Source organism: Acanthaster planci, linkage group LG14 (assembly GCF_054643075.1).
Source record: "Acanthaster planci isolate LZ-2023a linkage group LG14, COTS_SCS, whole genome shotgun sequence".
In the NCBI taxonomy this organism is placed as follows: domain Eukaryota; kingdom Metazoa; phylum Echinodermata; class Asteroidea; order Valvatida; family Acanthasteridae; genus Acanthaster; species Acanthaster planci.
In genome coordinates, this window is record NC_141790.1 from 9,814,277 (window position 1) to 9,833,509 (window position 19,233).

At 41.3% G+C, this 19,233-nt stretch overlaps 2 protein-coding genes across 12 annotated transcripts in view; both read right to left on the minus strand.

Annotated features, from left to right (window-relative positions):
* The window catches only part of LOC110980767 (ATP-binding cassette sub-family C member 4-like), a 34,602-nt gene extending 26,296 nt beyond the window's left edge, over window positions 1-8,306 (minus strand). For 5 of the 9 annotated variants that reach the window (XM_087145615.1, XM_087145614.1, XM_087145612.1 and 2 more), the window contains exons 1-4: window positions 8,151-8,305; window positions 6,984-7,099; window positions 3,748-5,820; window positions 2,744-2,836 (exon numbers count right to left, since the gene is read on the minus strand). The gene's annotated coding sequence lies outside the window, so the exon portion shown is untranslated. Of the gene's footprint in view, window positions 1-2,743; window positions 2,907-3,747; window positions 5,821-6,983; window positions 7,100-8,150 lie in introns of all 9 variants that reach the window. The other 4 variants (XM_087145610.1, XM_087145611.1, XR_015427662.1 and 1 more) reach the window with 3 other exon arrangements.
* Window positions 8,307-9,494: 1,188 nt separating this feature from the next.
* On the minus strand, window positions 9,495-19,223 carry LOC110980778 (uncharacterized). 3 transcript variants are annotated; one of them, XR_015427700.1, is made up of 5 exons: window positions 17,650-19,223; window positions 15,257-17,109; window positions 13,262-13,400; window positions 12,931-13,016; window positions 9,495-11,732 (listed from the first exon to the last, which is right to left on the minus strand). XR_015427700.1 is itself a non-coding variant. In XM_087145900.1 (4 exons), exons 2-4 carry the CDS (start codon window positions 15,413-15,415, stop codon window positions 11,711-11,713), a joined length of 267 nt encoding a protein of 88 aa, XP_087002026.1. In that variant the 5' UTR covers window positions 15,416-17,109; window positions 17,650-19,223; the 3' UTR covers window positions 9,495-11,710. The 3 variants fall into 3 exon arrangements, 1 of the variants encoding a protein (XP_087002026.1); XR_015427699.1 differs by having other exon boundaries at window positions 12,931-13,400; XM_087145900.1 differs by lacking the exon at window positions 13,262-13,400.
* Window positions 19,224-19,233: the final 10 nt, after the last annotated feature.

Genomic DNA, 19,233 nt, shown 5'->3' on the forward strand with positions numbered 1-19,233 from the left:
TGCCAGATGTCACTGATGGAAAAACCAATGTCTGGGGGAACTGTGTCAGTTAAAAATTAAGGTTTGGGACCCTGTTGTTTCGATCCAAACAAAAGGCCAAGAGGCAAAAACAGCAAAACAAACGCACAAATTAAAAAACATGTACCCTTTTACCTTTAGGAATTCCACTGGTATTGAAACGCAAAGCGCTGGAACTTTTAAAATGTGTGTATTTCTATAGTAACCTGATTGTTCTACAAAAATCACAACGGTCACACGTGTAATATTAAATGTAACATGTTTGAAACTCTTATTTACTCATTTAAGACCTATGTTTATGCTTAGCAAAATATACGTAAGAACATAACTATAAAAAAAGGACTAACCTCTACAAATACTACTCAGGCTTGTGGTAAATTGTATGGAAGCAAATCAAAACCAGCTAATTGTATAGCATTCAGAATTTTAAAAAATGGATGAACCATCACCTTGAAATATCCGATCATGCATCTTCAACAGAAAATCAGCGTTTAAACAACCACCGTTTTTCCCCGCTCTTTTTTTTCGACAAGTACGAGTTGGATACAACACTGCAGAAGATCGACATTCGAAGCGAGGCTCAACGTAAATGCGGCTACAGTACTGCATATGACCAAAAGGCTATGGCTTACTGCTTACAGCGCAGCTCCATGTGCATGGAACACCCACAGCTATGTACTAATCAATATCCATATCAGTGCCAGTTAGCAGTCATTATGAGATAAAGATACATATTTATAGAAATTGTTCTCCTGGAAAAGAAGACCCCTTATTGAAAGGCGCGTCGTCGGAAAATGTAACTTTTTTTCTCGATTCACCGGAAAGCATTTGAAATTTAATTGCCGACTTATGAAAAATGTATCATATTTTTACCACCTGTACTTTTCGACCTAAAATAAGCTTTTTTAAACGTGAAAGAAAATCTATTTTAAGGCTTTCTAGGTTTATAAAAACTCCCGTGGATAATTACTTCTCGATTATTCCGAGACATTGGAAGAATTTTTTTATTGCTGCGAAGATCATACAACCAGCAACGAAAACTACCAAGCCACTCTTAACAGTAAAGCCTTCAGATGCTATGGACCGGCATGCAGCTCCAAGTGCTTCAGCAATCCATAACGACCATCCGAAACTTATCCCGTTTATGATGTCGGAAAACTTCATCAGTGTATCCGCTAAGGAGCCCGGTTGTATACCGTACGCCGTACATCCTACTGCGGGCGCACCGATTTGAACAACCAGCAAGGCTACTATCCCTCCAATGAGTTCCCAGCACATCCTGAAGAAAAGGCAGGTTTGCCCTGAGGTGTTGTGAGGAGGAAAAAAATTGTAAAAATAATCCAATTCAGAATTCCCCGCCGCCCGCGTTTTGGTAGCCTAACATTCTCAAAATCGGTATGAGTCCACCAAATCTCACCCAATCTAGACCATCCAAACCCTACCCATGTTTTCCCTGCCAGGGGCAGATCTCTAGGATTTCTTGCTGGGGGTCGATATATTTTTGAACTGTGTAGGTCGCTGTTGTTGTAACCACTTCACATCTTAACAGAGTTTACGCCATAAGGGCACTGACAAACCTTTAGACTAGGTCGCAAAAACAAGCAAAACCAAAAAAACAAACAAACAAATCGGCAATTACCGGGGGGTGACCCCTATCCCCTGGATCCGCGTCTGCCGACTCAAACCAGGCCAAAATGGACGGCCTAAATGATGTTACTACTTGCTCAAATCACGGTGATAAAGCGTAGTCCCTTTTGACTATGAGTAGATTATGGATGGCCTTTCACCTTGATTAAAAACGATCGACAATTACACGATTGTATGAACAAACCTCTAGCAAAAGGGTGTGGGTAATACACTTCTTGCTTGCTGGAGGTGTTTTAACTCGTTTCGAGTGCAATGACATGTATATGTATTATGTAAAGTTTTGACAGATACTATAGCATTCCTTGAGGCATGGGGATGATCACTTTTTCAGTTGTTATGAGCAATGAAAACGTCAAGCCTTTTACGCAACATCGTTTGGCATTATTCATACATTCAAAAAATCTCAGAAGCCCCAGCGTGAATTTTGGCAACTACAAATCAGTGTTTGTTAGAAAGAAGAAATTGAACACACGTTAAAACCCCTCAATAATGCTTACAAGCTCATGCTAAGGAAGGTCTATACCTCAGAAGAAGTACAAGCAGAGGCTAAAGGCGTCAGTTTTCGACATATAAAAAAACGACTGTGGCGCAACCGAAGACCGTTTTGACCATCCTGACCGGTTTTAACCATCCTGTGAACTGTCACTGACGAGGCTATATTGTCCAGTCCCTTGAAAATACAAGACCAAGTAGCCTGGTCCATTGACAAGGGACCAAATATTCAGATTTCTTGACATTACGATTCAATAGGCCTACTCCTCAGTTATTTGGTCTGGTAGCCTCCATCGACAAAATGACATGCTCGCTTGGAAGCCCAGTAGTGCCATCGTCAAATATTTTGATCTCAGTGCTCGCATTTGCTTTAAATCTCAGGGTCGGCATTTTTGAAAAATCCATTTCGTGTTGACAAGGGCACAGGACAGGCAATGAACAAAACAAATAAATCAATCTTAAAACCAAATCAAACAACCAAGCATGGACAACAACTTCTGAAGAGCACAGTCAAAAAAAAAAAAATTCGGTCATTTTCGGCGCTGGATAAATTTGTCAGGTTTGTGTACCTGATTCTGGCACTTACCTGACTTTTGTTAACACTGAAGCTCGAGTCCTGCAGTGTAAGTTTCACTTTGACGGGGCGATCCCTTAATGATCTTCAGCCCTTGAATGGAGGCTAAGGAAACAAACCACGTGGTATTTCAAGTGTCGCGTACAAAGACCGGGTCCATTGATAAACGCATGTGCTGAAACACGACAGGGAAATCCCCCCATGAGAAATACTGCACTGCGGGTTACGCGGGTGTCTGCGGGTCAGAGGTTGACTACACTTGTGTTCTTGTATAAGCTCAAGTTTCCATCCACAAAATGATCTTAACAATATCACACACTAATTTTCATAAACACATGAAACCAACACAAAAAGTAACACTTTTTGCTGAATGCCGAAACCCTGTGATGCTATAATTCAACGCCCCGAAAAGGAACAGAACTCTATAACAAAAATTATGCCATGCTTGTCGCCTGGGATGTTATAAAATGACTTTCTGTTTTATTTGCAATGATGTCATCTGACTAGTCACTGACGACACATGCTTCTGCGTTAAAGGCACATAATTAATAAAGATGTGCTTAAAAACACATACAAATATCGGAATAGTTCTCACACAAAATTTAAGTTCTTTACCCAAATATTTTCCAGACAGCAAACGAAGACATGTTTAGACGAAATTTCAGTTTGAAAATTCAATATCCAACATAACACAGTTCGGTTCTCGGGCTGTATGTGTTGGGACGTTAAACAGACCCATAAAGTTAATATTGGACAAACGTTAACAATCAAATTATGCAATGGAAAACATTGTAGCTCCTTTACGCTACTCAACGAGTTAGGAGTTTGTAGCCCGAACAGATTTTGAGATAAAAAAGAAACGAAGAGAACAAGTTTAGGTGGCATGTTTATTTATTGTGTACGCGCAGGTCGGCCCGTTTCCCGCGCTTTTGGATAATCAGAGATTGGATATGGACCATTAAAGTCACTTGTAAATTAACTGAAATAAAATGTCCATAAGCCAAAGGCGTACTCACCAAATGTCGATCATGCAGTGAGTGTGGAACTAAGGAATAGGTCAGATTATAGACTGAAATGTAACCAGACCTGTGTCTCTCGTTTCAATTTATTGTAAGTGCACAGAACTAGCTCGAGCTGGATTTGCATAAAGAACATAAAGGTCATGCATGTACGGTGGCCTAAAAGTGTCATGGGATATCAGTAATTGTCACAATAAGCCACTTGCGAGTTAAATTTGAATAAAATCTTTGTTAGAAATACGCTGTGTTTTCTGATCGCACAGGAAAGTAACAGTTTGAATTCCCCAGACTAAAGACACTGTTGCTATACCTCGTGATTCGAGGCAAGGTTTTGCATAGCGACCACCATCTCTGGCATGGACTGGTTCCTTTGTGCCGTTCTTATGTCCATTGAGTATTGTTGTAGTAGTGTATTGTTGAAAGGCGTCTTCATGTAACTTAGCAAGCGCTTGCCCCGAATCACAATGTATAGTAACAGTGTTTTTATATTGGAGAATTCAAGTTGTTATGTTCACGTGAATTTAAAGAACTCAGCGTACCAGTGATTTTGTTCAAATTTAATTATCAAAGGGCTTAATAGACTTCTTGACGCGTTCAGTGCCAGAGCAAAAAGTGTTATGGCATGCTTTTAATGTAAATCAGCTAATTTTTAACTACGTCGTTTTACAGACGAAATCAGACGGCTATGTTAGGAAATGACACACCACTGCTGTCAGTACTTTTGCTGCAAATCGCTTCAAGATTTGACAATTTTCAATTTTGAGATTGAAAGAACAAGTTTATGGGGATTAATTTTACTTTGTGAAACTTATCCTCAGGGCTGATTCGGCTAATCTAATTAAAAACTCGTTTTAAACACTAATTCCAAATTATCTATGTCTTTCCTGGCAAATGGAGGTGCTATTGTTGTGATGTCATAACGGAAGACACTTCGCTTTAGGTGGGAGTCGAATTCAATTTATAAAAATATTTGATTATAAAGATGAACAAAAAAATTGGCTGGAGCGGTATTTGAAAGTGCAACCTCGGGAATACCATACTGGTGCCCTACGTTGGAGGCTCTTCCCATTTGTCAACAACAGCTCGGTTTCTAAAAGTACGATGACAAAATATCTCCAGTGCCCTCCACCCCACTCCCAATACATCACTGAAGACAACCCTTTACTGTTATGTATATTAAAATAGCTATAAAATAGTCACACAATCTAAAATCATTTCGGTTTCTGTGACAGTTGCTTGAATGCTGGTGAATATATAAATTAGGATAGTAAGCGTAATTTAAAAACTAAACAAGTCTATCTTTTTGCCAAGTTTGGCGGTAGATACTGAAGAGGGCATTAGTATGCATAAGTAGGTAATGAAAACGCTATCTGAACTCAAGGGTTTTTTTCATATACAACTTTAAAAGCCTGGGAGTGAATAGTACTACCAAGAGCATTCATCACAAACTGACAAATTTCATACCGCATCCTTTCGTCGAGGAACACGTGAAGCATCTTAAGAACTGAAACAACCATTAAATCTCTTATTTTTTCTAGGAAACTGGTAAATATTTGAAGATGACCGTTTTGAAAAGTGCTAAATCCAGCCCAAAATAGATTAGATGAATAAAAATTGAACAGCTTTTAGCAGTTTGCAGTTAAGTTAATCAGACCCCGTCTAAGTTATTTGACTACAGCCGGCAGTAACACAGACGTTGAGGGAAGTGGCTGCAGCCGCTTCTAAAAGGTGCACGAGTATATCTAGCCCTAGCCTCAAATTTAGGGCGTATTTGGCTTATATTGATCCTACACCTGAGCGGAAGATAAAAATATATTTCTCTTCAAACATTTTGCTGACAGACTATGTCTAAATCGGTAAAAATTTCTTCCTTATAACAGGTTTTTATTAACTTTGAAATACAGTGTCCAATGCCAAAGCAGAAAAAAAAGCACACCCCAGCGCAGCAAATGACGCCCTCATTAGGGCACTGGTAGATTTGTTTTGCGACATAACCTGCCGCTATGCTTCCCAGCAAAGCAATTACTTCTCTGAGCATTGTCGGTCCTCAATGTCGGATCGTTTTTCCAGCTGAAACAGAGCATCAACAAATCTTCAGAAATATAATATAATTCATTGGCTTAATTGATCTGTCCGTTGATCAAATCAGTTATACTCTCGATACATGTACGTGGGCTGTCTTTCTGTCTGTCGGTGCAGCAGTGTTACATTTCTTTGCGATCAAATCCCTGGACTTGAAACACTTGGCTAAATATGCGTATGGCAAATGCCCAACTGGATCGTACGTAATAACTGTTATTAACCAATTGACTACAGGCATCGCCTATAGGAAAGTTGGCAACCAGTGATCATTGCCCGTGCATCTTGAATGCTCATAACTGGTCTCAAAACAAACATTGTACGCTGAACTTTCTAAAGGCAATCAGCTTGGACATAGGGAGAAACTAATTTAATGTTTACTTTCGTTCTATGCAAGTCCACAGACGTAAATCCTGCGGGACTGGGAAGAAATTTCGCATTTCCCAACAACCAATATGTATTCAATAACAATTTGAAATACATAATTATATGGATGTGCAGTATTAGTGTAATATTTTACGCGCATCTGTACAGTAAACATCACCCATATTGTGGCAGCTCCTTCCCCTCCCTGTCCCTTTCCAAATTTCTATAGCCGGGTGAGTCATCCCTGCACAACCCCTGACCTCCAAAGTTCCCAGAAAGAAGTCACGCTACTGTCATATCCAAATTTACACAGACTGCCTGCCGTGGCCTACAAAAAAACTCCCTACAACAAACGGCTTTCTGTCACGTGCCATAATTCCTTTACCGCGTGACCAATTATTTGTTAGTGTTTGTGATGGGTAGGGGTTGTTACTCAGTAGTGTAACTGGGGTACATTTGCAAGGAGGAACCCGAGGGCCATTGAGGGACACGGAGGTTTTCTGGAGCGAGCGTTCAATGGGTTTTGTCCTTTTGTAATTTCTGAGCTGGGTGGGCGTGGGGAGACACTGGACGTGGGCTCTATCATAGCGTGGGGGTACGGCTTATACATTCTAGTAAGCGCGCTATCACATAACATTTACTTAAATTAACACAATATCCTAAATTTCAATGCTAAAAAAGGCATGTGGTTGTTTGAGGACTAAGCCAAGCAATATAAAAGGAACAACTCCTTCCTAAAAATGGACAAAATGCTTCTTTATATCAACAAGACCAGTAATAGTACACACCTCAAGGAAATCAACACGAAGTCCGACTGAGCCTTCTTGATACGTATAGATAATGGAGGCCAGCAAAAGCACCAATTAATTAAGATGTCCTCTGGGCCTCCTTCCTGATCTGGTACCTTTCAATAAGTAAAAAGAAGTAGAGTGACCCATCATTTTTTTTTCTCCTTGCAGTGTACCATTAATTTGAATTTTAGTATATGTCACTGATCAATGTCATTTTATGTGCCTGTTGTAAAGTTTCATTCTAATTGAGTAAATTAATTTAGCCAAAAAAAGAGGGGAGTGTCATGAGATTTTTTTTTTTTTTTTGGCAAGCGTTCACAAGCTGAAGACAGCAACATTTCCCGGGGTGGGGCAATGGTTTAAGGAAAGGGGTGGAATTGTTTGTTAAAGGGTGATACAAGATGTTAGACTTTTACTTACCTCATCAAGTAATATTCAGACAATAAAATTCGCCTGTCTCTAGTTTTAAAAATCTTCTTGGCTGGGGGGGGGGCAGGTGCCCCGTTCGTTGCCCCTGGATTTTCCCCATTGTAATTGCCCGTAACGATGATTTTGGCACAAATATCTTGATATATGTATATAATCTGACAAAATTGCTCATGTGAAATCTTTCCAAATATAGGTTGTCCAACAATGCGTTCTCCGTGACACAATACTCAGTGCACACTGAGACACGCAGTCTTTTATCAGTGTCATGTGATATCACACATACCATTGTCAAAACACGGTCATCAGAGCAACATATGTAATTTGCGCAACACTGTTCCTGCTGGAATGAGGAATTCCCCTCATGAGAAATAGTTCGATGAATTGTAAGTAGGTCAGTGCAGAGTCAAGGTTGGCAACTCGCCCGGTATTCTCAGCACATGTGTATGCTCCCCCTGGCGTCTAAGTATCAACACATTTCAGTTTTCAGCTGTGTTTCAAAAATTCACTCAAAATACAGAGCACCTCATTAATTAAACACAAAACTAGTCCTGTTGCAGTACAGTCAGATCAGAAAATAGTGAATTTTAAGGTCTAAATAGCAGTAACATACCACTGTAATTAAGTAACCTCTCATAAACCACGTTCACATGGTTCCACGTATTCCTATTTAAAATATTCTGCTTTTTCAAGGAGTTACAAAGAGTTGAAAGAAATGATAGAAATGGATATACTAACCAAACCATACGATGATACTGCGTTCTGCAAGAGATCTGTGATGCCCCGACACGTCGGCTTGCATGGGTTTCAACGTGAACAATGTGAACGTCTTGGCGACTTCCCTGCCCGCGCCTCGTGTGTGGTGCGATTGCGCACATTCAGTTCACAAATCCAGGCTTTGTAAAAGTTTCGTGTCTTCAGCTTCGTTTCAAAATCACTTAAGAGAATTCCATAGGTTTGGCTTTGTTTGGACATGTAGAATTTTAATGAAAATAAAAAAAACACAAAAAGGAGTTGCACTGCAACAGAGGGTCTGATGGCACGTAAAGTTAAATGTCAAACCAAAGCCTGAAGCCACTTGTGCTGACGAAGTCGAGAATTGAAAATCACAATGCTTACTGACCAGATTAATCCGTTGAGGGGTTTTTGGAGTAGCATAAATCTCAACATTGCTCAGCCTTGCACTGTAGAAGCCTGAACGTTTTACATTCAACGTTTGAACATACAGAGCGTTTATAGACGTGAAACGAGTTTGACTTGTAAAGTGTTTATCATCGGGACATAAAACGCCTGTTTAGAGCGGATTAAAACGTGAATCCCACTATGCCACGCATGCCAAACAAATTCCCTAATTAAAAATTGCGTTTATGAAATAAAATTAGCGTTAGTGTTCAGCATATGAACATGTGGTATGTGCTCATTTATATTCGTGTCAAAATGTTTAAAAAGTGTCAAAGGTTTCCGTTTAATTTGCGTTTAGAAGTCCGCTTTTACAGTGTATTTCTCTGTGGCGAGATAGTAAATTAATCTGGAAGTACAAAAAGCAGGGGTGGAGGGCGAACATCGACGCAGGGTGGACTTTAGGATGAGAGCTATATAATTAAGATTGATTATGACTGTGCGTCAGCCTCAGAAAGGGGTAAAAGAAATTTAAGTGGGAAACATTTTCTGGAGCTGTCTGCATCCTAAAACCGGAGGAAAACTGTAACATTATTTTCTCGTCTAAGTGAAAAAAGTCCCTTTATACCGTCATAATATGACAAAACCTTGTTCTCAATCCGTTGTCATGTGCCAATTAAAGCTGTTCTGAACTTCTGAAATCCAATTTATGTCCCAAATATTAGATTTCATCTGATTTGAATTAGCGGCAGAGTAATTCCAGGGGACAAAAAAATGTATTCAAGGTTGTACGACGATGTATATGAAACTTTACATTGTACAAGCCTTATATGAAACGCCTGAGCGATGTAAAGTTCAATTTCATTATAGATGTTGCTTCGCCTCACAGTTAACGCCTCAAGCTGTGAATTATATTTTTGTATTTGGGAAGAGACATCGTAAGTACAGTAGACACAAATAACATTTATATGGTCGCACTCTTGCTTGACAAGCTTTATGTTACTAGTTGGTTCAGATAATTATAGCCTAAGGGCATTTATCACAAACTGAAACAATACAGCACCCATTACTGTAATGTAAAAACAAATATTCTTGAGAACTGGGATATCGGTTACATATATCACTCTCTCTTGGAAACTAACACAATTTTTTGAGACCTGAAAGTTAATTCCAGATTGAAAACAAGCCCCGAAATATGAAAAAGGGAAACTAAATAACATTTTGCAGTTGATATTTATAGGCCATTGACATGGTGGGAACACTGCGTTTCTACTGGTTCACAAACAAGAAGTTCACCTGTTAAACGACCACTACAACTCGAAGGTGCCCATTGAAAACAGAGTGAAAACAGCATGTTCATTTATCAATAATAAGTCCACATTCCTTAGTTTTCTTAAACAAATTTCCAATATTATTTTGTCCTTAATCTTCCGAATTCTTTTCATTTTTGGTGGGATAGCGAGATTTATGTATAATCATTCATATGTACAAATTCAACCCGAATAGTGATAGTTTCGTAATCTACATACAGCCATTTTCAAATGGCATGCCTATGGCTCAACTTTCTGGAGCACTAAAGGACAATTTTCCAACCACTTTTATCCATTTAGCTCTCAGATGGAAGCCCAAAGAAGCAGGACGTTGATCCTGACACATTATTTACATAATCTCACCATTTTGGGTGCCCACCAATCTACTTGTTGAAAAGATACTGCGGGGTATTTTTCATGGTAGGCCTAATGAGCTGGCCAGAAAGTAACACTTGAATGAGTGGACTGTACCAATCGCTTACCAAAAAAAATGAACGCTCCCAACTATTAAACATGGCTCTTTCAGCTGATGAGGAGACGCTTCTGCGCAAGGCGGATATGCTCAGTTGTAGTAAGATGTAACACGCGTGCCTGGGAAGTGGCTGCAGCAGCTTTATACCATGAACGATATGCGGCAAAAGGGGACCCCCACCCTGTGATGCACAAGCTGTATACCCTAAGACTATTGTGCCTACTGCACCCCCCCCCCCTCAGAAATCTGAAAGGAATTCCGAAGATTCCATCAACACAGAAGAAGACACACTAGAGGGGGTCACCCTTTGCCGCATATCGTGCATTGTAGGAGTAGCTTGGCTTTGGCTATCATAGACGCTTTTCCAGCTGCAGTCTATCTACCTGCACAAACATAAAGCTACGACGTATAGCAGTCATTATCCCATTTGTGGTAAGGCGGACACAAAAGGGGCGCTGTTTGGTTTGGACGTACATCTTTTGGGTTTACTCCAAATTGTAAAATAGCGCACCCTATTATGTCGACGATGCATCAAAGGCCAATAGAAGTATTTCAATTCACAAATTCTCTCTACATTAGCAAGTTATAATTAACTTCAACGAGTCTTAGCCCTAAAGTACTGCAATCGACCCATCTGCTCATCCCGCCCATGGTTTTTATTTTAAACCGGAGACAACAGTTTTGAAAGAGGACGCCCCTTTGCTTGCGATCTCCATAATTATACCCAAGGCTGTAATAAGGAACAAGGATGTTAGAAACATCGATGCTAGTTTGCGACTGTTGGAGGTATTCCTGACTTGTAATGACAGTCCAAGGCTGGTGTCCTCGGTTTCCAGTTCTTCTTAGTTTAGCTCATGAGGCAGCGTCCTCGCTGTGTGTACGTGCTTGGGTGTGCGAGTGCATGGCGCAGAAGATGGAGCACCCAATCCTGTCAATTCATAAGTACTTTTTCGGTTTACTCCCTTATCCATCGCATTTCACTTTCCCTTAATTACAGTGGAGAATCTATAAAAGAATTATGCATGTACATGGACGCAATGTGGTGTGAAAAATACGCATATGGAATGGCACATGTACCAGCACCCCTCCCCCCACTCAAAGTGTACATCTTTTCCTATTCCAATAGTTCCATTGCCACACCTGGTAAGTGGGTTAGGTATGTGATTCAACTACGTCTAACAACCATCAAAATGTGGCACTGGGAAGCTTGCTGGGTCAGTCTAAAAGCTACCTTTAAAAATCTCTTGAACAATGTGGCTAAAAAGCCAGCAGACTACACCACACCCTCCGCCACAGCAAACAATTCCAAATTCGGTGCAGTGGAAGACCTCTGCTGCCACAAGACCTGCAATTAGGCCGACTACCACGGCTATTATTTCTTTGCACATTGTTGGTCCTCAACTCCGGAATGCCTTCCAGCTGAAACAAACCACAAAAAAGATAAACATCTAAATCAGTTATTCTTTTCCTTATCAGTATTGTCTGCGGCCTTATTCATATGTCTGTTGGCAGAATTTTCCAGCCACTTCAATATCCACTTCGATTTTTGGACCTTATGCCACGCCTGTGTTGGCTGGCTTCTCGAAAAGGAAAAAAAGAACAATAAACACACAAACAGGATGCAGGATGGTGTCTTGGGGTTTAAATTAGGAAAATTGGAATTTCAGGATCACAATCCATACTTTCCAACTGTCATTCTCGTGACGAAAACTAAAGTGAGAATTGAATCTCACAAAAATCGTTTCAATTTCCGCCACGTCACACCAAACAGGCATAATAGACGCAGATGAAAGGTTAATGGCCGAGAAGGGGTGAACAACCTGAAGTTTGATTGTTGGAGTGTCGTGGCCCTGTGGTTAAGAGCATCGGATTCGTAGTTGGCGAGTAAAAGCGCAGGTTGGGGGTTTGAATCCAGCCTATGGTCATGGTGAGTGTGCCCTTGGGCAAGGTACTTTGTCACTCATTGCCTCTCTCCAATAATAATTGGGTACCTGTGAGGGCAGAGATGGTTATTGCGGTTGATTTGGCTGCTTTGCACCGAAATGGCAGCATCGAGCTGCCCCAGGGAGCTGAAATAGTATTCGGAATGTTTCATGGGTTTTCTGAATGAGTGCGCTATATAAATCTATATTATAATTACTGCTGTCAAAAAGACCAATCTAAGCATGTAAGCACTCAATACTCTAGAATATCATGACCTATTTATATAAAAAAAGAGGCGGGGCTTTCCGAGTACTGGGTACCGGTACATTTGAGAATGCGCTCAGATCGGTCAATCCAATGGGCCTCGAGCTGGACGAAGAAAGGGCGCTATTCTCTTGGCAACAGAGGCTCCTTTGATAGGAACTGAGCATAACTGGTTTACGAACGACTTGGAAATGCACGTGTCACGGTTGCATCGGTGCCAATAAAATGACCACTCCTGACCACCTCGGTGCTTTCAACCAATGAGGGGGCACTTCTGCTCAAGGCGGATTACAGTGGGACCTTTGATTAGGAGAACTGCTCTGAAAAAGGTACAACTTCAACAACTGAAAAAATCGCACAAATTAAATGGTTGACTCTTCATAACAATTTTTTAAAAACGAATGACCTTCAACAAAAGTATGGAGCTCACCTCACGGGAATTTTGACTGATTCCTCTTGATCCGTAAAGAGAGGTCCAAAATAATATTGATGTATCGGTTGTCTCCTGCGTTTTCCCTTGAATATGGTACAGTCGAAATTAAAAAGGAGAAAACTTTACAGTTGAAATTTATGTAGACCGCCTACGTTGACCACGGTGAAAAAAAAATTGCTGACGCTAGACTTGAATGGAAACATCTCACACAACCTCACGCCCTCGGCAGGCTTCGAGTTTCGAAAAAAAAAAGTCCAGCTCTTTCAAAGTCTAAACAAAGGTACACTTCTGTTGCGCGAGCATGTTTCTCGTTATATTTAGGACTTACGGGTCACCCTGCATGAATGTGACCGTGTTTGGTAAATTAAAACGTGGACGCTGACATGTTGAGCCCCAGACACCAGAGGAAGAATTGCATATTGGACCATCATAATATTGTGTCCAAAAAAATGGAAGGCTTATTGTACCTATGGGGAGAAAAAAAGTAGGATTAGCCTTTTTGTGTCTAATAGTGTTCCAACGGGCTGAAACTCAGTTTCAGAGTATATGCTATCAGTGGCGAACGACTGGTAGTGGGAAATCCCCCAATGAGAAATACCACATAATAAGCTTCGGGGAGGTAGGTGCAGAGTCCAAGGTCGCCGGGCTAGTCTCCCCGTATTTGCACAGTTCGTCTCCCGATCAGTTTAAATAGATGCCTTTTTAAGAATTCGCTCAAATTTAAGAGTCCTGTACATGCACATTCCACACTTCAAATAGCCCCCTCTGATATAAAGCCATATATTAAACTCTATTGGTCTGGTTGTAAATGAAGCTCATCCTCCGGGAACATCTCATAAATCACGTCCAGTTAAAATATTGTGGCGGAACAACTGACACCTTTTTTTGTGGCGGACCAGCAGACTGGCCGGATCGGAGATAGAATTGACCTGGCCTACCCCACAAATATATTTATTTAACCTTACGCAAGAATGAGCGGCTATCCAAACGCAAGGGGGGATATCAGTTAACGAACGGTGGACTATGCCTTAGGGGCTGTTCGTTTGGTGGAAGTTTACCACCGCTCTGTGATTAGGTAATTGATCCCAATGTCAATAAAGATTACAGTTAATGTCAATACAAGTGATACAGGACTGACTAAATCTCACGGTAACCAGTGATTTCTAAGGCAATTATATGATTGGTTTATTCAATGTCAGTGCTCAGTTATCCGTTATATACAAAAGCAATTAACTATATACAAAATTATCCTCACGGGGAGATAGTCCTACGTGGTCAACTGCACCACGAACGTGATTAATCAGCCTTATCCTTAACCTACACCAGAATAACCCTCGCAGTGATCAGGGTAAACCCTCACGGTGATCAGGCTAACCCTCACAATAACCAGGTAACCCTCACAGTGATCAGGGTAGCCCTCAAGTCTAAATAAATAATCTACTGATGGCTTATAACTGATAAGTCTTGACCACACAAGCAATTACAATCTTCGTAACTGTACAACACAACAGGGTACACTTATACAAGAATAATCTGTACTGCCTTACAAAGCAACACAGTTCCCAAACTGCAACAAGGTTTCAGGTGACTTAAATAACCCTCACCCACTTCAAGTTATTATGAAATAACACAGGTAAGTTGATTAAGAAGGCGATTATAATAGTCCTCACCAGACTCTAACGGAAACCTGCACCCGGTAAACCTCAACGAGGAAAGCAAGCTCCCAGACCAGGACCGCAACCAACCGTCGCTATGCCAACAAGCATGGAACAACGGCACACAATCCTTCTAGTCTAAGCTTCGCTAATTCCCCAATTAACTGGTTCGCTCGGGTTCCCTAACCCTATAATCTACCACTTCTTAAATAAACGAGACTGTCTAACGATTCCCAATCTTCAAAGAGATCTGATATAATCGGCAGCTCCGGCAACTGAGAACAAGCACCACACTAACCGATCGCACCAGGTACACTTGAGGTAGATCCCCAACCACCAGCGGTCGTACGTCATATTTACCCGTACACTCGGAATACAGCACAACTCCACAGAGCTCTGGTTAGCACGCTGCCATCTTGAGAAGTCCCGGCAACCCACGCAGCCAGCGCCCAGACCTAAGGTAATGCGCGCCTCTCATTGGTTGCCGCGCGCATGTTTAATGCATGATTAAGACGCTCCTGAATTATCAATGACCCAGACTAAACACAAGTCTGCGCAGCTACCCTGTTTCGCCACAATATCCATGTGGTCCTGCCTTTAAAGTTAAGATACAAGGCGTTCAGGTAGCATTTGTCATAATTACAAAAATATAAAATGGATTTACTTACCAAACTTTCCAATAATGAAGGAAGTCTTACGGCGTGCTGCAAAGCTGTGTGATGCCCACACGTCTCCTTGAGTCTCGAGTGAACCTCCGTGTCGTGGCCACAAACCCTAGTGCGACTACGCACACCTAGTTTACAAATCCTGGCTTCGTCGACGCTCATGTATGGCTTCAGTGTTTTGGGATGAATGTTAAATATTCACTGCTACAACTCAACGAAATTATACCCAGCTTTGGCTTTGTTTAGACAACTTCAATTTAATCAGAAAATAAAGTAAGAAATACCCCACAAAAACGTGGCTGCACTGAGCTACAGGGTGTCCGTACTTTTTTTGACTGTTTTGAACCTAAGTCTGAAGCGCGCCGCGGCTGGTGACAGAGCCAACAATTGTAAATCCCGTGCACATTTGGCCAGAAACGCCCTTGGCTGAAGTATTGTGATGTTTCCCCCCCCCTTCCCCACCCAAGACCTGGATTCCCCACTCTGCATTTTTTTTTTCAAATTCCAAATTCATCGAGATCTGTTCCCGTCTGTGGAACCACAATCACTTTAAAACATGTCATGTTGTCACCCAGCGGATATCGTTCCAAATTTTTCCTCTGCATGAATTTAATGAATGGTGACCTAGAGGGAAAAAGGTCGGCTTGAGGAACCCAAGTAACCCCCGCCGATAACAAATCCGCGTTGCGCAGAGTGAACAAAGCAATCCATTTTTCCCCCTCGATGTCAACAGCACAATCGATTTTTGAATACAAACCACTGACATTGTTGGTATTACTGTGGCCTGTAGATCCTTGATTCAGACAGTCAATGAACACATTATGCAAACACACCAGCCTGGGCACATTGTGCACATTGTGGTCTCCCTTATAAAACTCAATATACATGTACTGATAACTTCCGTTATTCAACAATTCATCAACTAGGATCAGTCTGTGCCCCTTCTTTCTTGCTTGTCCAAATTCAATGCCACACCGGCATTTCGTTAGGTTGGGGAAAACCAGAAGTGAGAAACTGTTCGCGTGGTGCCACCTCAATGGTGGATCACACAGACTGGTCTAGTAACATGGTTGTATTACTGCAATGAACATTATTAGCATACCAGCCAAGGCAAATACGCCGGCGGCCACTTTACCTGAGAATAACGCTTTACATTCAGGCGATGGCGTATCCAGCTTTTGGTGGGGGGGGGGGACTCAAAAACAAATGCACTTTCGTGCTCATTCAATATGATAATGGGGAACCTAGCCTATTTATTTGATCAATAAATTTACCGATTAGTTTCTTTCCTCCTCACCTATTAAGTATTCTCAGTTAAATCCGTGGGGGGGGGTTGCCCCTCTGTCCCCCCCCGATAAGCCACTGCGTTCAGGCCTCATACTTTGGATAGAAATATCACTGTTACATTATAATTTATGTATTCAATATCCTGCTTGATTCCACTGTGTTTTCTGTTGTCTTTTTAAATTCTATAATTTGATTAGATTTGATTTTTTTTTCAGGCAAAGGTCAGGCCATTTCTCCCCGAGACCTGCATTTTCAACCGTGAGGACAGTTTAGCGCCCAAAGACTCGGAGACCTCCCGAGATGCCTCCGATGGCTCCAGACACGGCGTAGCTCGCAGCTCCTACGTGCCCACTGCCGGCCCCAACAGACTGGAGTGTGACCACGACTCCCCCGGCTGCCACGCAGCCCCCGCTCACGAGGGCCGATGCAGACATCATTTTGGCCCCCACTGATCCGGCAGCTATTTCCGACACCGTGAAGCCGAGTAAGGCTGGCCCGTACGTCATGACGGCCAGGCTGACTGTCCCAACAACAAGCACAGTCCTTACAACCCTCACTCTGAAAGTCATCTGGGAAAAAAGTCAGTCCAACAGCTAGATTAACCACTTCAGTGCTGGGACCCAGTATGCACAATCGGAAATAATAAATTTTGAATAGATTACCCAAGTAAAGAAATGATGTGTCCTCGAGTATGCCCCTTTGAAAAAGGAAATGAAGTAAAACAGCCAATGGCACAAATGGAAACGAGACTTATTGCTGGGAACATTGGGACTGCGCGAGTTGTGGGGACGGTTTTGATCCCAGATCGTACATTTGAGGGTTGGTTCAGAACAATAAAGGGGACAAAAACTCTTTTACAGTTGAAAATATTACGAGATTTTTTTCTCATTAAATGGAAAACAATTCTCTTCAGAATGCTGTCTCCATTGCATAGAATACATTCATGCACTGAGATGGTGAGCACTGGCAAAAGATGACTATTCCAAGACCCAACAGCTGGATAAGCCGCTTTGAGCTGTACTAAATTTGACACTGCTCTACGGTAAGCCTACGCTTCATTACCACAGACTTTCCCGTCACTGCCTGTGATTATTATGTCAAGAGCTTACCTCCTCTTTTTACAGATAGTTTTGCTCGGTAATCGAAGTTTAATTGTGATGATCTAGCCTACTTATACCAATGCCTCCTGTAATGAACATTGACTGTGTATACATCAGTCATCTCACACATTTCATCACATACAGGTTTTCCCCTAAAGAGCAGTGCACGGTGGATCAGACCTGTTTATAGAGAGGGTTGTGACATTGTTTGGAATCAAAATGGTCGATTTTGCGGAATTGCACATAGAAAAATAAGCACACAATAGCTCAACGCTGTACAATGCGCATAATGAAAAAGCCATTTGGGTTCTAAAGTCTGAAGTTGGCGCTACTCTCTCTTCAGCGCCGAGACGGAGGAGCGGGGTTGCGCCACCAACGTTGCAATTTATTCCACTTTCATTGCTCCATGGATGGACCGAAGCATGCACACTTCGCAGTCGGTCGAGCAAACGCAAAAGGCCGGCGCGTGTTGTCATTGCTTTAAATACCTTATAGCACACAAACGGTCGTTTTTGTTCATGGATATTTACTCGAGCTATAAGCGTTCGCAGGCAAACAGCGCGCAAGCAAAATACGTCACCACTTGCTTCCTTGCGTTTGCGTTGCGTTTATCAAATAAAATCCGCGTGTTCAGCATATAAACATGTGGTATGTGTTTATATTGGTGTCAAAATGTTTAAAAGGTGTCAAATATTTGCGTTTAGAAGTCTTCTATACAGTGCATTTGTCTGTGGCGAGATACAATAGTAGATTAGCTTGGAAGTACAAAAAGCGGTGTGTGTGTTGGGGGGGGGGAGAACATCGACGCAGGGTGGACTTTGGGGTGAGAGTTATATTATACGACTGTGCGTAAGCCTAAGAGAGGGGTCATAGAAATTTAAGTGGAAACAATTTCTGCAGCTGTCTGCACTCTAAAAGAGATGAAAACTGTAATGTTATTTTCTAGTTATCTAAGTGAAAAAAGTTCCTTTATACCGTCATTACAGACGGTTATGACAAAACCTTGTTCTCGATCTGTTGTTATATGCCAATTAAAGCTGTTGTGAAATACCGAAATCCAAATTATCTCCCAAATATTAGATTTCATCTGATTTGAATTAGCGGCAGAGTAATTCCAGGGGACAAAAATTGTATTCAAGGTTATACAAGGATGTATATAAAATCTTACATTGCACAAGGTTCATATGCAACGCCTAAGCACGGTGTAAAGTTCAATTTCATTATGGATGTTGCTTTGCCTCACAGTTAACGCCTCAAGCTACGAATTATATTTTTGTATAATCATTCATATGGTCACACTTTTGCTTGACAAGCCTTTATCTAACTAGTTAGATTATAATTATAGTCTAAGGCATCACTAACTGAGACATCACAGCATCTATTACTGTATGTAAAACAGATTCTTGAGAACTAGAATATCTGTTATACATCCCATTCTCTCTTGAAAACTAACACAATGTTTGAGATCTGAAAGGTAATTCAAGATTGAAAACAAGCCCCGAAATATGAACAAGGGGAACTAAATAACATTTCGAATTTGATATTGTACAAGCCATTGACATGGTGGGAACACTGCATTTTCACTGGTTATGT

What these genes read in the sequence shown, in the direction of transcription:
- LOC110980778 (XM_087145900.1), bottom strand. Translation starts at nt 15,415, where the DNA reads ATGAGCGTCGACGAAGCCAGGATTTGTAAACTAGGTGTGCGTAGTCGC. An exon ending in CTTCATTATTGGAAAGTTTG is followed by an intron (nt 13,017 to 15,256) that starts GTAAGTAAATCC and finishes ACCATATTCAAG; the next exon opens with GGAAAACGCAGGAGACAACC. An exon ending in TCAGTCAAAATTCCCGTGAG is followed by an intron (nt 11,733 to 12,930) that starts GTGAGCTCCATA and finishes GGTTTGTTTCAG; the next exon opens with CTGGAAGGCATTCCGGAGTT.